This window comes from Lissotriton vulgaris, chromosome 12 (genome assembly GCF_964263255.1).
Source record: "Lissotriton vulgaris chromosome 12, aLisVul1.2, whole genome shotgun sequence".
NCBI lineage: Eukaryota > Metazoa > Chordata > Amphibia > Caudata > Salamandridae > Lissotriton > Lissotriton vulgaris.
The window spans coordinates 513,959,294-513,975,273 of NC_141700.1; the positions used below are offsets into that span (position 1 = coordinate 513,959,294).

Sequence of the window (15,980 nt, forward strand, 5' to 3'; positions counted from 1 at the left end):
TCAACCCAGACACCCAAGTTCTTTGCTTCCTTGCAAGGGGTAGGTAGAGGACCCAGACAAGGAGGCCACCATTCCTGAGTCCAACTAGCAGCATTTCCTCCTATCACAAGAACCTCTGTTTTAGAGCCATTGAGCTTCAGGCAATGTTGGTTCATCCAGCCTGCAAGCTCTTGCATGCAGGTTTTGAAGTTGGCGGCTGCTAAGGTGGGTGCCTGGGATAGGGAGATGAGCAGTTGGGTATCGTCGGCGTAGGATACTAATTTTATGCCGTAAGATTGGACCACATCTGCCAGCGGGGCCATATAAAGGTTGAACAGGGTGGGGCTCAGGGCAGAGCCCTGAGGCACCCCCTGTTCTAGGACAATGCTGTCTGAGAGGAGAGTGTCTCTCTGAACCTGGAAGCTGCGGTCTGTAAGGAAAGCTTTTAGCCATCCTAGTGCCGCCTTGGTGACCCCAGCTTTGTTTAGACACTGTAGCAGGATGGAGTGTGCTACAGTGTCAAACGCAGCACTGAGGTCCAGCATAATAAGTGCCATCGTGTGACCCTCGTCAGCTCCTGCCCGTAGAGTTTCAGTCGCTCTCAGGAGGGCTGTCTCAGTGGAGTAGTTCGTCCGGAAACCAGATTGGGAGCTGTGCAGGGATTTGTTAGATGCTAAGTGAGCCATAAGTTGTTTATTGGCTATTTTTTCGGTCACTTTCGCAAGGTATGGTAGGAGAGAGATGGGTCGTAAGTTTTCCAAGATATCCTGACTCACATTGGGTTTCTTTTTGATTGGTAGTACTATTGCTTTCTTCCAATCCTCCGGGAGGCAAGCTGAAGAAAAGGATAATTGGAATAACGTGCCTGAAATAAGGTTCCAGTACTTGTAGACTTGCTCTAAGTACTTTCGGGGGGGCCGGTTCGTGTGGGGAACCCGATTTGACGCTTTTGCAGACGTTTACAAGCATTTCAGGAGGGGGGGCCGAAAAGCATTGTAAGCAAGGCTCAGTAAGACTAACTTCTACGCTTTCCATAAAATCATGGCCAGAAGTCAGGTTACCAGAAAAGTTGGCATAGATGTCGGTGATTTTCCCAGAGAAGTATTTTGCTATTTTATTGCAGGTTTCCACAGAGTCATTGCAGGACGCATTACCATTTGTGAGCACAGAGATTTCCTTAAACCTGACACCGTAGTTTTTAATCAACTCATAGACAGGGCTGCACAGTTCCACAACGTGGATATGCATAACGACCCTATTGAGGAAGACTTCTTGTTTGACACCTTCGCTACATCAGAAAAAAGTGTCAAAACACTTCCCATGTTAAAGGGAGTTCTAAAACATGCACCTGACATATTTAAGGATACGGCCAGGGCACGGGTAATCAACCCCAGAATAGAAAAAAAGTATAGGGCAGCTCCTACAGACCCTACTTGCATCAAAGGACAGTTACCACTTGATTCCCTGGTAGTGGCCAACGCATGTAAAGGAGCCAACTCCCAAACCACTGGGGAGGCACCTCCCCCAGACAAGGAGTCAAAGATACTAGATGCATTAGGGAAAAAAATAGCAGCACAAGCCTCCAACTCGTGGAGGATCGCTAATACACAAGCCCTACTGGCTTGTTACGACAGGGCGCTTTACGACCAGCTAGAGACCCTAATGCAACACCTACCTGAGCCTTTCAAAGCACAAGCCCAAGATCTCATACAGGGAGGAAAATTCATAACAAACGCTTCCATCAAATGCGCGCTTGACGCAGCAGACACTGCAGCTAGGTCAATCAACACTAGCGTTCTACTCCGCAGACCTGCATGGCTGCGCATTTCTGGCTTTAAAAATGAGGTGCAGTCCACTATCCTTAACCAACCTGTTAATCAGGATTTTCTATTTGGCCCTGCTGTCGACACAATTTTAGATAAAATGAAAAAGGACACAGACGGCAAAATCAATGGGGGCATTGCAATTTCAGCAACATAGGGGCTCCTTTCGTCGCTCCTCGTACAGGGCAAATACACTAGGACATACCTCACAAACAACGGCATCATATAAAGGTAACACACAAAGTTCCTTTACCAAAAACACTACCAGAGGAGGCTACAGAGGTAACAATACCAAGGGAAGAGGACGTGGAGGCAATAACACCAGAGCCTCCACTGCCTCAAAACAGTGACTCTATTACACGGCCTCCAGACTACTTAACACCTGTCGGAGGCAGACTCCAACAGTTTCTACCTGTCTGGAACGCAATTACCACAGACAAGTGGGTGAGAGAAATTTTCCAGTCTGGCTACTGCCTAGAACTGACTTCTACACCACCAAACATACCACCCAGACATCGTCCAATGTCCAGAGAATACATTACCCTGTTACAACAAGAGGTGAACTGCATGCTAGAAAAGGAGGCCATAGAGCAAGTCCCTTTCCAACAGCAAGGGACAGGAGTATACTCCCTATATTTCCTTATTCCCAAGAAGGACGGCTCTCTCAGACCCATATTGGACCTCAGACCCCTAAATCAATACATACTGTCAGAGCACTTTCATATGATAACATTACAACAAGTGCTCCTGTTGCTACAACAAGGGGATTTCATAGCAACACTGGACCTAAAAGATGCGTATTTCCACATACCCATCCATCCAGCCCACAGAAAATACCTCTGGTTCACAATAGAAGGTCAACACTACCAATTCAAGGTTTTGCCCTTCGGGTTTACCACAGCTCCAAGAGTGTTTACAAAATGCTTAGCGACAGTGGCAGCACATCTAAGGAGGCAGCACGACCATGTGTACCCTTACCTGGACGATTGGCTAATACAAGCAAAATCGTACCAAAAATGTGCAGCACACACGTCTCGGACAATCCAGCTGCTACACAGCTTAGAATTCTCAATCAACCATACATCATCACATCTGCAACCGTCCCACATACAGCAGTACCTGGGAGCCACCATAAACTCCTCACTGGCAAAGGCATATCCAAACTCAGCAAGGATAGCCAGTATGCAGACACTCATTCGCAAATTCCTGCCACAACACTCTTTGCCAGCTCAAGTCTTCATGCAACTCATAGGCATGATGGCCTCCTGCATATTCATTGTCCCCCATGCCAGACTTCAGATGCCCCCATTGCAGGAATGCCTAGCACGGCAATGGAACCAGGCTCAAGGACAACTAAAAGACCTAGTGTTGGTAGACAGTCGCACTCACAACTCTGCAGTGGTGGAACCCACAAAACCTTTCCAAGGGGCGACTGTTCCAAGAGCCGGTTCCACAACTAGTACTACAGCGGACGTATCACTGACAGGCTGGGGAGCCCATCTCCTTCAATACACAGTACAGGGGCTCTGGACAAACAAACAGAAAAGGCTGAATATCAACCAACTAGAGTTGCTAGCGATATTTCTAGCCCTAAAAGCATTTCAGAAATACTTGTACAGCAAGACGGTGTTGATCCGGACGGACAACATGACCGCGATGTACTACATCCAGAAACAGGGAGGAACGCACTCTCCACAGCTGTCCCATCTGGCACAAAGCATCTGGAAGTGGGCGATTCTAAAAACATTTTTCTCCTAGCAGAACACCTTCCAGGGAAGGACAATCAAGTTGCCGACCTGCTCAGCAGGCACAGCCAGCAATTACACGAATGGGAGATTCACCCCCAGGTCCTTCAACCATTCTTCGAGGAGTGGGGTCACCCAGAAATAGACCTGTTCGCCACAAAAGAAAACTCTAAATGCCAATACTTTGCCGCCAAGTTCCCACATCCATTGTCACAGGGCAATGCGATATGGATGGACTGGTCAGGCAGATTTGCGTACGCTTTTCCCCCAGCACCACTGATACCGCTGGTGGCACGCAAACTGCGGCAACACTCCCTCACACTAATCCTAGTTGCTCCCACGTGGGCGATACAACCATGGTACACAACGTTCCTGTAACTCTCAGTAGTTCCCCATCAAAGACTGCACCTTGCACCTCATCTTCTAACTAAAAACCATGGAGAAATCAGACACCCAGATCCCATCAAATGAACCTAGCGATCTGGCTCCTGAGGTCTTAGAGTTTGGATACCTTAACTTGCCCCCAGACTGCATGAATATCATTAGGGAGGCAAGAAGACCAACCACACGAGCGTGCTATGCAGCTAAATGGAAAAGATTTGTTATTTACTGCACCAATGACCAAATCAACCCTTTAGATGCTTCAATACAAAACATATGTTACCTGCTGCACCTACAAAGATGCAACTTAGCATACTCTTCAATACGGGTACACCTCGCTGCCATAGCAGCATACCTTGAAAACAGGCAACATATTTCACTGTTTAGGATACCAGCAATCAAAGCCTTCATAGAGGGTTTAAAAAGGGTGATTCCTCCTAGGCACCCCCCTTCCTCAGTCTGGAATCTCAATATAGTGCTTACCAGACTCATGGGCCCTCCTTTCGAACCTTTACATTCATGCGAACTACAATTCCTAACGTGGAAAGTTGCATTCTTGGTAGCCATCACCTCACTCAGAAGAGTGAGTGAATTACAAGCGCTTACAATTCAAGAACCTTTCATGCAGGTTCATGCCAACAGGGTGGTTCTTAAAACAAACACTAAATTCATGCCTAAGGTTGTATCCAATTTCCATATCAACCAATCAATAGAACTTCCAGTGTTCTTTCAAAATCCACAGTCAGTAGCTGAGAGAGCCCTGCACACACTAGACCTAAAGAGAGCTCTACTTTACTATGTGGACAGAACTAAATCCTTTAGGAAAACAAAGCAACTGTTTGTTGCCTTTGCACCACAACACAAAGGGAATCCAATTTCAAAATCAGGAATAGTCAGATGGATAGTTAAATGCATTCAAATAGGCTATCAAAAGGCAAAACGCACTTTAACCGTTCCCCCAAGAGCACACTCCACTAGGAAAATGGGGGCATCCATGGCTTTCCTAGGAAATATTCCTCTTGAAGATATCTGTAAGGCAGCCACATGGACCACCATACACACTTTCACAAAACACTACTGTGTAGATGTGCAAACAAAACAGCAAGCTGCTGCAGGCCAGACTGTCCTCAAAACTCTTTTTCAAACTGCTGCAGCTGGCACAGGTAGCCACCGCTAGAGGAGATACTGCTATACAGTCTATGCACAAGATATGAATTCAGCAGCCCACATGCCTCGAACGGAATATGCTACTTACCAGTATGCATCTGTTCTTGCATGTAGGGCTGCTGACATTCATATCGCCCGCCCTCCTCCCCGGTGCCTGTAGCAGCTGCAGCATTCTTACTGGCATGGCCATCTCTTACTTTATTATCTCCATCTCTGCCACAATGGCGAAAAATCAATCTGAGGATGGAGAGGATGCCCATGCGCACTGTAGTCCAGGGGTCACCTATCTCGTGATACTTCGAAGACTCTTACAAGACAACAAGTGCAATCATCGGGACCCAACACTAGGCGGCGATGTATGCACAAGATATGAATGTCAGTAGCCCTACATGCAAGAACAGATGCATACTGGTAAGTAGCATATTCCTTATTAAGTTTCTTGTATTGTACTTTACCTCTGACCTCAAAGACCAGAGGGGTTGTGTTTAGATTAAATACATATATATTTGATATATACCTTGTGTGGTGTGCTTTTATTTGGTCATTCAAGAGATAATTGGTAAAACCGACTTGCTTAACTCGCCTCCAAGTCTTAGCCTGAAGGCTGCTCTCCACAGCTACCACTAGGATAGCTTTCTATAAGGTTTACTTTAAAACCTACCATCAGTAAGGGTCATTTGGACTGGTGCAAGGTGCCTACTAGAATAGTGGACATCATATACCAGGCCAACTTCTCACAGTCTCCAAAGCCTGGAAACAACTTCCCAGTTCCCTCTGTTTAATTGAAACCAAAGAAATATTCAACAAATGTTTAAAGACTTGGCTGTTTCTTGCCCCTGATGCACTATCTAACCAAATCAGTGCATTCACGCAAGGATCCCTCTTGATCCCCAGCATAGTGCCAGGATGCTCAATTACGAGTGACCATGTGCTTTACAAGTGCAGCATTCATTTATTCATTGAGTGCGACTGTGATCAATAAAGCCAACTTGTGACCGTAGGCAGTCATCAGCCTCTACATCCACACTCCACCATTAGAAACTTTCTTTTAAGTGGCTTTCAAAGGGAAAGGTTTTTCTGTCGGTTTACATAAATTGGTGCTGTGCTGGTCCAGGCGCAGTTGTTAGATTCTAACCTTGTTGTTCTCTAGGAAATGGTGGAAGCCGCAGGAGAAGATGAACGGGAGCTTGCTGCTGAAATGGCTGCTGCATTCCTGAATGAGAACCTTCCGGAATCCATCTTTGGAGCCCCAAAGGCAGGAAATGGGCAGTGGGCATCTATTGTGCGAATAATGAATCCCATCCAAGGCAACACCCTAGATTTAGTGCAGCTGGAGCAGAATGAAGCGGCATTCAGGTATGAACAAAGAGGCAAGCCATGTTTTTCAAGTCTTTGTCTGTTGATCAGAGCAAATGTGTGTAATGCTTTCATTAATGTTTTTTCAAATTACATTTATGCTTCTTCCTCTAATCCTTTTACACTGAAGGTATTTGTGGTGATCTAGTCTCTTTATTCTGTGTTTTCACTCCACAAAACGAATTGAATTGTATTTACATAATAAACCAAGGGGGGTGGAATGGAAGAAATTTAAAAGTCTGCAATACAGTCTCCCTTGAACAACGCAGAACAAAAAATTAAGGCAAACCAAACTCATGTGGTAGATAATGAAGAAGATTGGAGAAAAATCAGTCAAGCCACGCTGAGATGGTCCTTTTTTAGGATGTAGAACCCTCACCAATCAGTAGTGGCATACTTTATCATCGGGTTATCTCCTCATTCAGACCAGGCATCATACCCGTCTAAATATGCACATACTGATCAGAGATTTCCTAACGATCTTTCCCCACCCCGCCCCCACCCCACATATCCTGAAAAGTAAGACTTAAAGGAAACCCTATAAGGGAATCCAACCCGTTGCTAGTGTTGTATAAGATTACCGGGGGAGTCAACCCATCAGGAATTTATTGAAGATGCCCTTAGTAAGATTAAAAAAGTGAGAAATGGTAGCTTGGGAAAGAATATCATTCCCTACATCTGCATGTTGTAGGCCATGGGAATTGATAATCCTGCTCAATCATGCTTTTCTCTCTGGTTATCCTTAAGATCCTTTATTCAGTGCATGAGGAAAAAAATGACCTCCACAGGAGCTCCAATCAGTAGGCACCATTCAGAGTGGTACTATACCTGATACAACCACAGCCTTTTTATTTTTTGCATTATTTTTACTTATTCAGTTCAGTTTATAAACTTTATTCGATTGTTCATAAAAACATCACAAAAGTGTACAGAATAATAAGACACTTACGAATTGATAAAAAATGGGGAATAAAGTACACAGCATAATAAAGAAACATGGACTAGCAGCAAAGGATATGAACCAACACTAAAAAAACATACTTTTTCTAACCGACTGATTTGAGAATAAAGGTTGCAGTAAAAAAGCAAATGTCCGGGGTGGCAAGTGTGAATAGGAATCTCATAGCGTTAGCAGTGGTGGATATAGAATATTTCTTAAAGGTTTGAGGTATAAAACTCGCAAAGATTTATACAAAGGGAATATCAGCATAAAGTGCAACATGCTTTGCTTAGTAGTTCTGTCACACGGACAAGGGGTGGCAGAATGTATGTTCATACTTGGGAATGCTACCAAGTTATGCGCAATGCCTAATCTCAACCTGGTTAATACATATTGGTGAGATTGTCTAGTGATAACTTTCAAATACATAGGAATCCCAGTCCCTTCATCCATATTAGAAAAATAGAATGCATGGGTAGAATAGCACACTTGGGGTCTTTAAGAACATCCAGGTCAAATAGTTCCTTAAAAGTTGAAATGACGTATTTTAGCCACGGAATCCGGAGTATATTATCCAGGCGTAGACAGTCTTGTATTATTCCCCTGGTAAAGCCGGTTTCATCCTTTAGCCAGATGGACCTCCAGGCCAACAGTGGTCTCAATCCGGTCAAATCAGTTATATAGTCCAGCCCTGGTTCTTTATGGGTCAGTTCCGTGGATGCCGAAGATGGAAGGCAAAGGAGTCTCTTAAGAAATAAGTTTTCCTGAACTTGCAGGTCTTTTTGTTGCCTGTGGCCCCAAACCCCTGAGCCATAAAGGGCAATAGATGCACACCTGTGACGGTAAACGTTCAACACATCTGGTATGCGGCCGCTTCCTAGTTTGGCAGCAAAACGAAATACACTTAAAGATGCTTTGCCCATCCTAGATTTAACATTGTTGTTCGGGGGCCCAGGATCTGCCGTTATTAAAAGTAATGCCCAGGTAACAAAAGTTATTCACAACCTCAATACGGTTTTCCTTGAAATAGAATGATTTAAGATTATTCACCTTTTTTCCGCATGCCATGATATAGGTTTTCAAATTATTAATTTTTAGTTTCTTCCCCTGTATAAAATCATAAAAACAATTCATAAGTTTCTGAAGGCCTAATGGGGTTCTTGAAAGTAAAACAGTATTGTCTGCATAAAGCAGCACCGGGATTGGTTGTCCCTCGACTTGCGGGGCGTCAGCTTGAAATTTTTTTTAATTCAGACTCCATGGAATTTATAAACAATGAAAAAAGTAAAGGGGCCAGAACACAACCCTGTCTAATGCCAGATTTTACCCTGATTTTCCTAGTACACTCTCCCTCTTGACCATAGCGAATCTGGGCTGATAAGTTATTGTACAGTCTTACCAAAAAGTGGATTATCGCTGCCGGGGCACCCATTTCAATTAAGGTAGACCACAACAAGGTGTGGTCAACCAGATCGAAAGCACTAGAGAGATCTGCAAAGCAGAGGAACAAGGAGCCCTGCTTTGCTTTGGTGTATTTTCCAATAATGAGGTTTAGATTGATACACTGCTCTATAGTGCCACGGCCCTTCCTGAAACCAAATTGTGAAACTGCAAGGATGTTATTGGTATCGGCCCACTCCTCTAGGCGTAACAACAGTACCCTACTCATGATTTTTAGCGAGGAATCCAGAAGGGAGATAGGGCGGTAGTTCTTAGCCTCTCTATCTCCCTTCTTATAGATAGGCAAGATAACGGATTCGCTCCAGGTAGAGGGGGTAGTGTCATTGACAGCGACATTAAACACTTGGGTTAATAGGGGACTCCACAAAGCCAGGTCAGATTTATACAGATCGACCGGTACCCCGTCCGGTCCAGGGGCTTTCCCTCCGTTACTACTTTGAATTGCCAGGTCAACTTCCAAGAGGGTAATCCCCAGACATTCATTAGAATTGATGGGGGTTTACACTAGGACTATCCAGTGCCCTACAGGTTGGGTCGAAAATCCCAGTAAAATATCGAACCCAACTGTCCTCACTTATTTATTTATTTTATTTTGAAAGTTTTATATAGCGCGAACAAGATCTTTGCAGATATCAGAGCGCTTTACATAGAGAGAGTACATGATCCTAATCAAACAGCTAAGTCAGTAAAGATAACAGCACAAATCGATGTAGATCAAAAATACAGATAATACAGATAAACAAAGAGGTCGAACAAGTCAAAACTGGGAAATCCTCCTTCTGGAGGAAGGGGCTATTGACTGTGCTCCAGAATAGCTTGCAATCCCGGAGTGCTGCCGCCTTGGTTAGGTCCTCCCAGGCTTGTTCTCTTAATTCTTGTTTCCTGCGTTTAAGCTCGAGTCTATAGGTAGCCCTTAACAGAATTGCTGCTTCCCTGTCTCTTGGGCGGTTGTAAAGGGCCCTCTTAAGGTTTTGGAGCGCAGAGGTACAAGCTTTATCAAACCAGCCTAGTGTGGCCCGCTTGGTAATGCCTTTAGTGATGGTAAGGGACTGTTTAATTATATTACCAAGTTCTTCAAAGTCAGTAATGATACAACTTGGGGCAGCATCAGCTTCGAGGCAACGGAGTATCACCTCTTGACCTGCGTTCACAATTTTCTTTAGTAGTTTGTTGGAATTATTTCCACCCCATTTAATCCGAATGCCATTTTGTCTACAGGGTATAATCTCTTCGGCTATCCTTCCGTCATAGCGGATCTTAGGACCCCAGATGAGGGTTGACAATGTAATGGCATTGTGGTCACTAATTCCATAGTCCACAATAATAGGGACCGAACAAAGGGGGACCAACTGTGTTGTTATCAACAAATAGTCAATAACAGATGTAGAATTTCTCCCAGTAAAGGTTGGAACAATATTACCCTCATGGTCCAGGGCGGGTTGATGGATAACCAGATCGTATTTTAACAGGAGGGTATTAAGGGAATCGCCGTAAGGGGTATGAATAAAATGAGCCAAATTATCCCCATCGTATCCACATACGTTAGTAAATGAGATGAGGCAGGTTTTAATATTGAAGTCTCCCCCCCAGATAAGGTCATATGACTTGTGGGAGTCGTTACAAATTTTATTTATAGCTGACTCTAACTCATCTACAACACGGGTGATTGTGATTGTGATTGTGATTGTGTTCTTATATAGCGCACTACCACTCCAAGGAGTATCTTGGCGCTGTGATTCCAAGATGGTTAATAGAGATGAGAGGTAATGATGATTTAGTGAGCGTGCAGGGGGATGATTATACCAATGCTTTGTAGTCTGATTCTGAAAGGGAGTAGATCCAGGTTTTTAGGTTTTTCCTGAAACTAAGTTCTGTTGTGTTATGGCGTAGAGACAAGGGGAGGTTGTTCCAGGCCTTTGCTCCGATGACAGCAAGAGATTTTCCTCCTTTGGTCGTTAACCTAAATCTGGAGATTTGAAGTTGGTTAGTGGTAGATGACCTGAGGGTTCGTTTCGGCTGATATGCTTGAAAGTACTTCCTCAAGTACAGCGGGCCTTGGTTGTGGTAGGCTCTGTAGGTGATGGTAAGTACCTTAAAGAGGATGCGTTTATGCACCGGGAGCCAGTGCAGTGCATTTAGTGCTGCCGATGCTGAGGACCTTCTGGGTAGTTTCAGTACAAGCCTGGCTGCTGCGTGCTGGACCATTTGCAGTCTGTGCAGGGCCGATTTATTCAGCCCTGCATACAGACTGTTGCAATAGTCCAGTCTGGACGTTATAAGCGCTACAGCCACTGTCCGCCTAGCACTTAGGGGAAGGAAATCAAAGAATTTCCTGAGGCTTTTGATGGTTCTGAAACAAGTCCCCGCTACTTCTTTGGCTTGTAAACTGAAAGAGAGGGTATTGTCGAACTTAATGCCCAGGTTTCGAACAGAATTAGTTGTCTTGGGGGGGGCTTCCACCATTTCCGGCCACCAGTCCTTTGGGGAGAAACAGTTATTGAGGCCAAAAGGAACAATCTCAGTTTTGGCTGAGTTACATTTTAGATGATTTTGGGTCATCCACTTAAAGGTTGCTGTTAAGCACTCTTTCAGAGTTTGTTCAGCGTCAGTTTGATTTTTGTCAAGGGTCAACACGAGTTGGGTGTCATCAGCGTAGGCAATAGTACTGATGTTAAAGGTGGAGATAAGTTCCAGTAAGGGTACCATATAAAGGTTAAAAAGGGTAGGGCTCAGGCTTGAGCCCTGCGGCACCCCAGATGTCAGGAGCTTCTCCTCAGAACGGAAATTGCCTAGCATGACAACCTGTCGTCTCTGCTCCAGATAGTTCTTGAGCCATTTGAACACGGTTCCTGCTATGCCAGCTTTGGTCAGGCGGTGTAACAGGATAGCGTGTGACACCGTGTCGAAAGCCGCAGAGAGGTCCAATAGGATCAGGACAGCCATTTTTCCCTGATCTAAGGCAGCACGAATGGTTTCTGCTGATGATAGTAGCGCTGACTCAGTGGAATGGTGAGCCCTGAAACCAGCTTGGCACGGATGTAATAAGTTGTTGTTTTCTATGTGGGCCATCAGTTGTTTGTTAACAAGGGATTCGGTGACTTTGCATATTGCGGGGAGGAGGGAGATGGGGCGCAGGTTAGACAGTGTCGTAGGGTCAGATATTACTTTTTTCTGTAGTGGTCTGACTGCGGCCAGTTTCCATTGAGAAGGAATATCCCCTGTTTGCAGGGACGCATTAATAATAGAATTAATGCAGGGGTTGACCTCGTGTATTATGGTTCTCAGAAGTGTTGGAGGACAGGGGTCAAACGGGGAACCCGATTTGGTGGCCAATATCCTTTGGTGGGATTCTTCCAGCGTAATATGGTTGAACTTTGTCCACCAAGGATGGGCTGGATCGGTGCCAGGCTCTGCCTCAAAGTTTTTTAGGACTGGTTGTCCACGAGTAGGTGGAAAGAAGGACACTGGAAGGGTCTGTATGGTCGAATCAAAGGATCTGTTAAATCCGGCACAAATATGAGATACCGTTCTAGGGTCTCTAAAGCTAACCGTGATACAATCCCCGTTAATAGACTTGGCCGTCTTGCCTACCCAAGGTACCCTCCTTACCATAATAATCTCGTTATGGAGATGGGCCAGGAGGGGTCTGTTCCAGTTAAGTCATTTTACGACTTTACTTTTCAGGGAGCTAAAGGTTTCGGTTTCTCCAGTTTCCAGGGCAGGGGCGCCAGCCAAAACCACCATATAACAGTTTGCTTCCGGGGGGAGGTCAGGCAGACGAGGTCTACGAGCTCTAGAGACTTTAATTGGGGAACCTTCTGTTCCGTCAATCATTGGTCCAGGTGGACAGATATTACTTGGTTGGGGTACGGGAGGTAACTGTGAGGGGACATTATTACATTGGAATGGATCCTGGAGTAATGGGGGGGGGGGGTTGTAGGAGAGTAGGGTCTGCAATCCTATGATCACCCAGATTTTTTGCTTTTGTTTCACTGGTTTACGACTTTCTCTGGCTGTGGGCCTGCTAATCAGACCCACAGCCTAGCTGTTCTCTCACTAAATTGACAGGTGTACCTTAGGTGCATTATCCAATTGGTACTGGGCCACCTTATCAGACCCTGTAACTCAGGGCATAGGTGTACCCAGGGCCTACCAGGGGCTGAAGCATGTATTATGCCACCCCTGGCTGGCCATCTAAATCTGACACAACTGGCTGCACAACAGCTGGGGCAAGGTGGTGTAATCACCCTTTGCTATAGATATAGTATACCTATATCTAACCCTAAAATGGACACACAGATTCCTATCAGTCACTCCTATGGCAGGCCTTGACAATCCTGAAGGCAGAGTGCTTGGAATCGTGTGAGATGGTGCTCTGGCATGAGCTGAGCCCGTTTGCAGCTTGCGGAACCAAGTCCTAATAGCTGTTCCATGATAACGCATACCATATACTCTTAAGTGCATTATAATCCTCGCGGTTAAATGCTATCTCTGGTATCGCTTTATCAAAACATATCGAGTAAGGTGTCATATGAATTGGAATACTAACCCCTCGCCAATTCTGGCGACGGGGTTAGCATTCCACCCTTCTAGAGGGACACGACATGTATGTAACTGTGAATCCCGGTTAAAGTTAACTCAAGCCTCAGCATCACAAAATGGATGCTGCCACCACAGACACGAGTCTGACCCCCGGCAGCTGGGAGTCCTTCCAGCGAGGGGAGCTTGGACAAAGGGTTTCCTGTCAGGGGCGGTGCTAGCACCATCCCAGACAGGGTTTTGTGTATCCTGGGTAGGCAGGGCTTTACAGGAAGGTGACTGCAAGTGGCACCCCGGTGCTCACTGCGCATCTGCCGGCTAGAACCAGTTCCAGGGGCACACCAGCCCCTGGCCTGGGGAAAGTCCGGCATGGGAGAGGGGTGTAACCACCCCCCTTCCTGGTCCCACCCCTAGGGCAGGACCTAGTCGCGTACCCACCCCTTTCTTTAGGATAAAGGCAGGAGCGGGGACCCTTCCAAATTAGATCATCTTTGAATCAAGAAACTACTTTCTACGAAAGGAACTCTCGACTTCTTCTCAAGATTTCTCCCTTGTGACTAAGGAGTAGTCACCCTGCATCCGCAGGCACCATCTAAGAACTCTGCGGTTTGCTGCACGTCCTTCCTCCGGAATCCGACCGACCAGCACGACGAGACCCGGCTTCCCTGGCACCTCTGACCTCTACCTACCTCTACAGCTAAGCTGAGAACCTTAGGTGCGACGAGACCTCGAGGGACCGGCCATCATCAGAACTGCACGACTTCTATCCAGCACGACCGCCGAGGGATCCTCTGAGTGCTTTGGGGTCCGAGAAGCCCCGACCCTGAGCAGCTCCAGCACCGAAGTCCAGCCCCCCAGCATCCACGAGATCTGCGTGGGGCCCTTCTGCTTTTTGCTGCTCACCGCGTTGTCTGGCTACTAGCCCGCTGGCTTGTGGCCTTCCCGACGACGATTGACGACAACAACACTGCTGGTCTGGTTGCTCCAGACTGGCCCTTGCTCCCTTCCAAAAGAGGAGCACCCCGGACCCTCCTGACGCCATTTTAGGTCCACCGCGTGGGCTTGAATTTGCCAAGACTTGTTGCCCCAATCCTGGGTCCAGCGACGTCGACAGCATCAACCATCGTGGGACAGCTCGCACCTCCATCCTGGTCGCCGACAACGCCTCCTGGTCCGTGAGACTGCAGAGCCCAGCGTCGCCCACTCACCTGGTCGAAGTGACTACCATCCGGTGCCCTCCTGGTGCCATCTGATCACTGGCTAGTGGTCAAGAACTTGGTCCCCTCTGCTTTCAGGTGTCATCCATCTTCGATCCAGGCTTGGATCACTTCGAACAATCTTCACTGGTCGCCTGCCAGCAACTCTTTTTTCAGGCTCCTGGTTCGTCAACGAGGATTCCCGACGTCTTTTCAGACCTATGCAGCCGCAGCCCCTGGGCTAGGTAACTTCGGCATTTCGGTGCCCCAGCATAGCCTCACTATCTAAGGGTCCAGATCCACTGTCGTTTTCAACCTACCTTATCGGGTTCGCCCGAGAACACTAACTTTGCTTTTACTAGCCTCCATAGACTTTGTCCCGCATCCGGCGTGAGGGTGCACACTCTGCACCCGAGTCCCCTAGGCCTCCTACTAGTAATCTGAAGGTTCAGTAACGTAGTCCTAGCGATTCCAAAGCCTATTAGTCCAGTACTTACCTGCTAGTAATTTCGCATTCCACTTTCATAGTATATGGTTTTTCGTGCCCCTCGGGCATTTGTGTAAATTGTGCAACTTAAAGTATTTTCGTAAGAGTTTTGTTGTGTGCTTAGTACCCTGTCCTCATAAAGAGTACAGGGCTGTTGTGATCTAAATAAATACACTGTTTATTTTCATAACACTTGTGTGGTGTCCTTTCACTTGGTGTTCAAGGGGTATATGTGATGGTATAACAGCTGGCTTAACACGCCCTCTAGAGTCTAGCCTAAAGACTGCTCTTGTCCATGCTACTAGGATAGCTGGTCTATCAGTTGACTTACAACCAATCATCAATAAGGGTTGTTTGGACTGATACATAGTGATCACTAGAATAGTGAGCACTGCATATCAGGCCAACTTCTCACAGGGGTCCCTTAGGAGGACCGGTGGGATATTGTGCTACATTAGCTTGTTGGGTAACAGGGAGGGTAGGAGTAATCGTAGGGTGTTGGAGCTACTGGGTTTGTTAACATTGGCTAGGATAGAGGCAGTGGTTTTCTCGATGTTGGACAACCTAAGTTCAATCTTTTCCAATTTTAGCCTCTAGGGGAAACAGGATCGATTTAAATAAAGTAGCCAGGCTTTCAATAGATATCCCGTTAGAGGGAACTGTCGAAGGAATCGTAAGTGGTGGGGTAGAATCGTGTTGGGTCTTGGCTGTTTTCGATTTTCTACCAGCTTTCTTATTTGATCTTTTCCTTTTAGCGGTAGCCCCTAGTTTCGCCCCCTGTGAAAAAGAATTATTAGAGATGACTTCGGATACAGAAGCAATGGAAACATTGTTAGTTTCTAATACTAGATTGATTTTGGTTACAATATCGTGCACAATAATATTAAGTTCCACGGGGGTCTGTTT

General features: G+C 46.1%; 1 protein-coding gene across 2 annotated transcripts in view; it reads left to right on the top strand.

Moving 5' to 3' along the window:
* Positions 1-15,980, top strand: part of SF3B3 (splicing factor 3b subunit 3) — a 274,045-nt gene that overhangs the window by 157,163 nt on the left and 100,902 nt on the right. For both annotated transcript variants that reach the window (XM_086945281.1, XM_086945280.1), the window contains exon 19: positions 6,246-6,451. In XM_086945281.1, the coding sequence (XP_086801407.1) occupies positions 6,246-6,451 (206 nt within the window). The remainder of the gene's footprint in view (positions 1-6,245; positions 6,452-15,980) is intronic.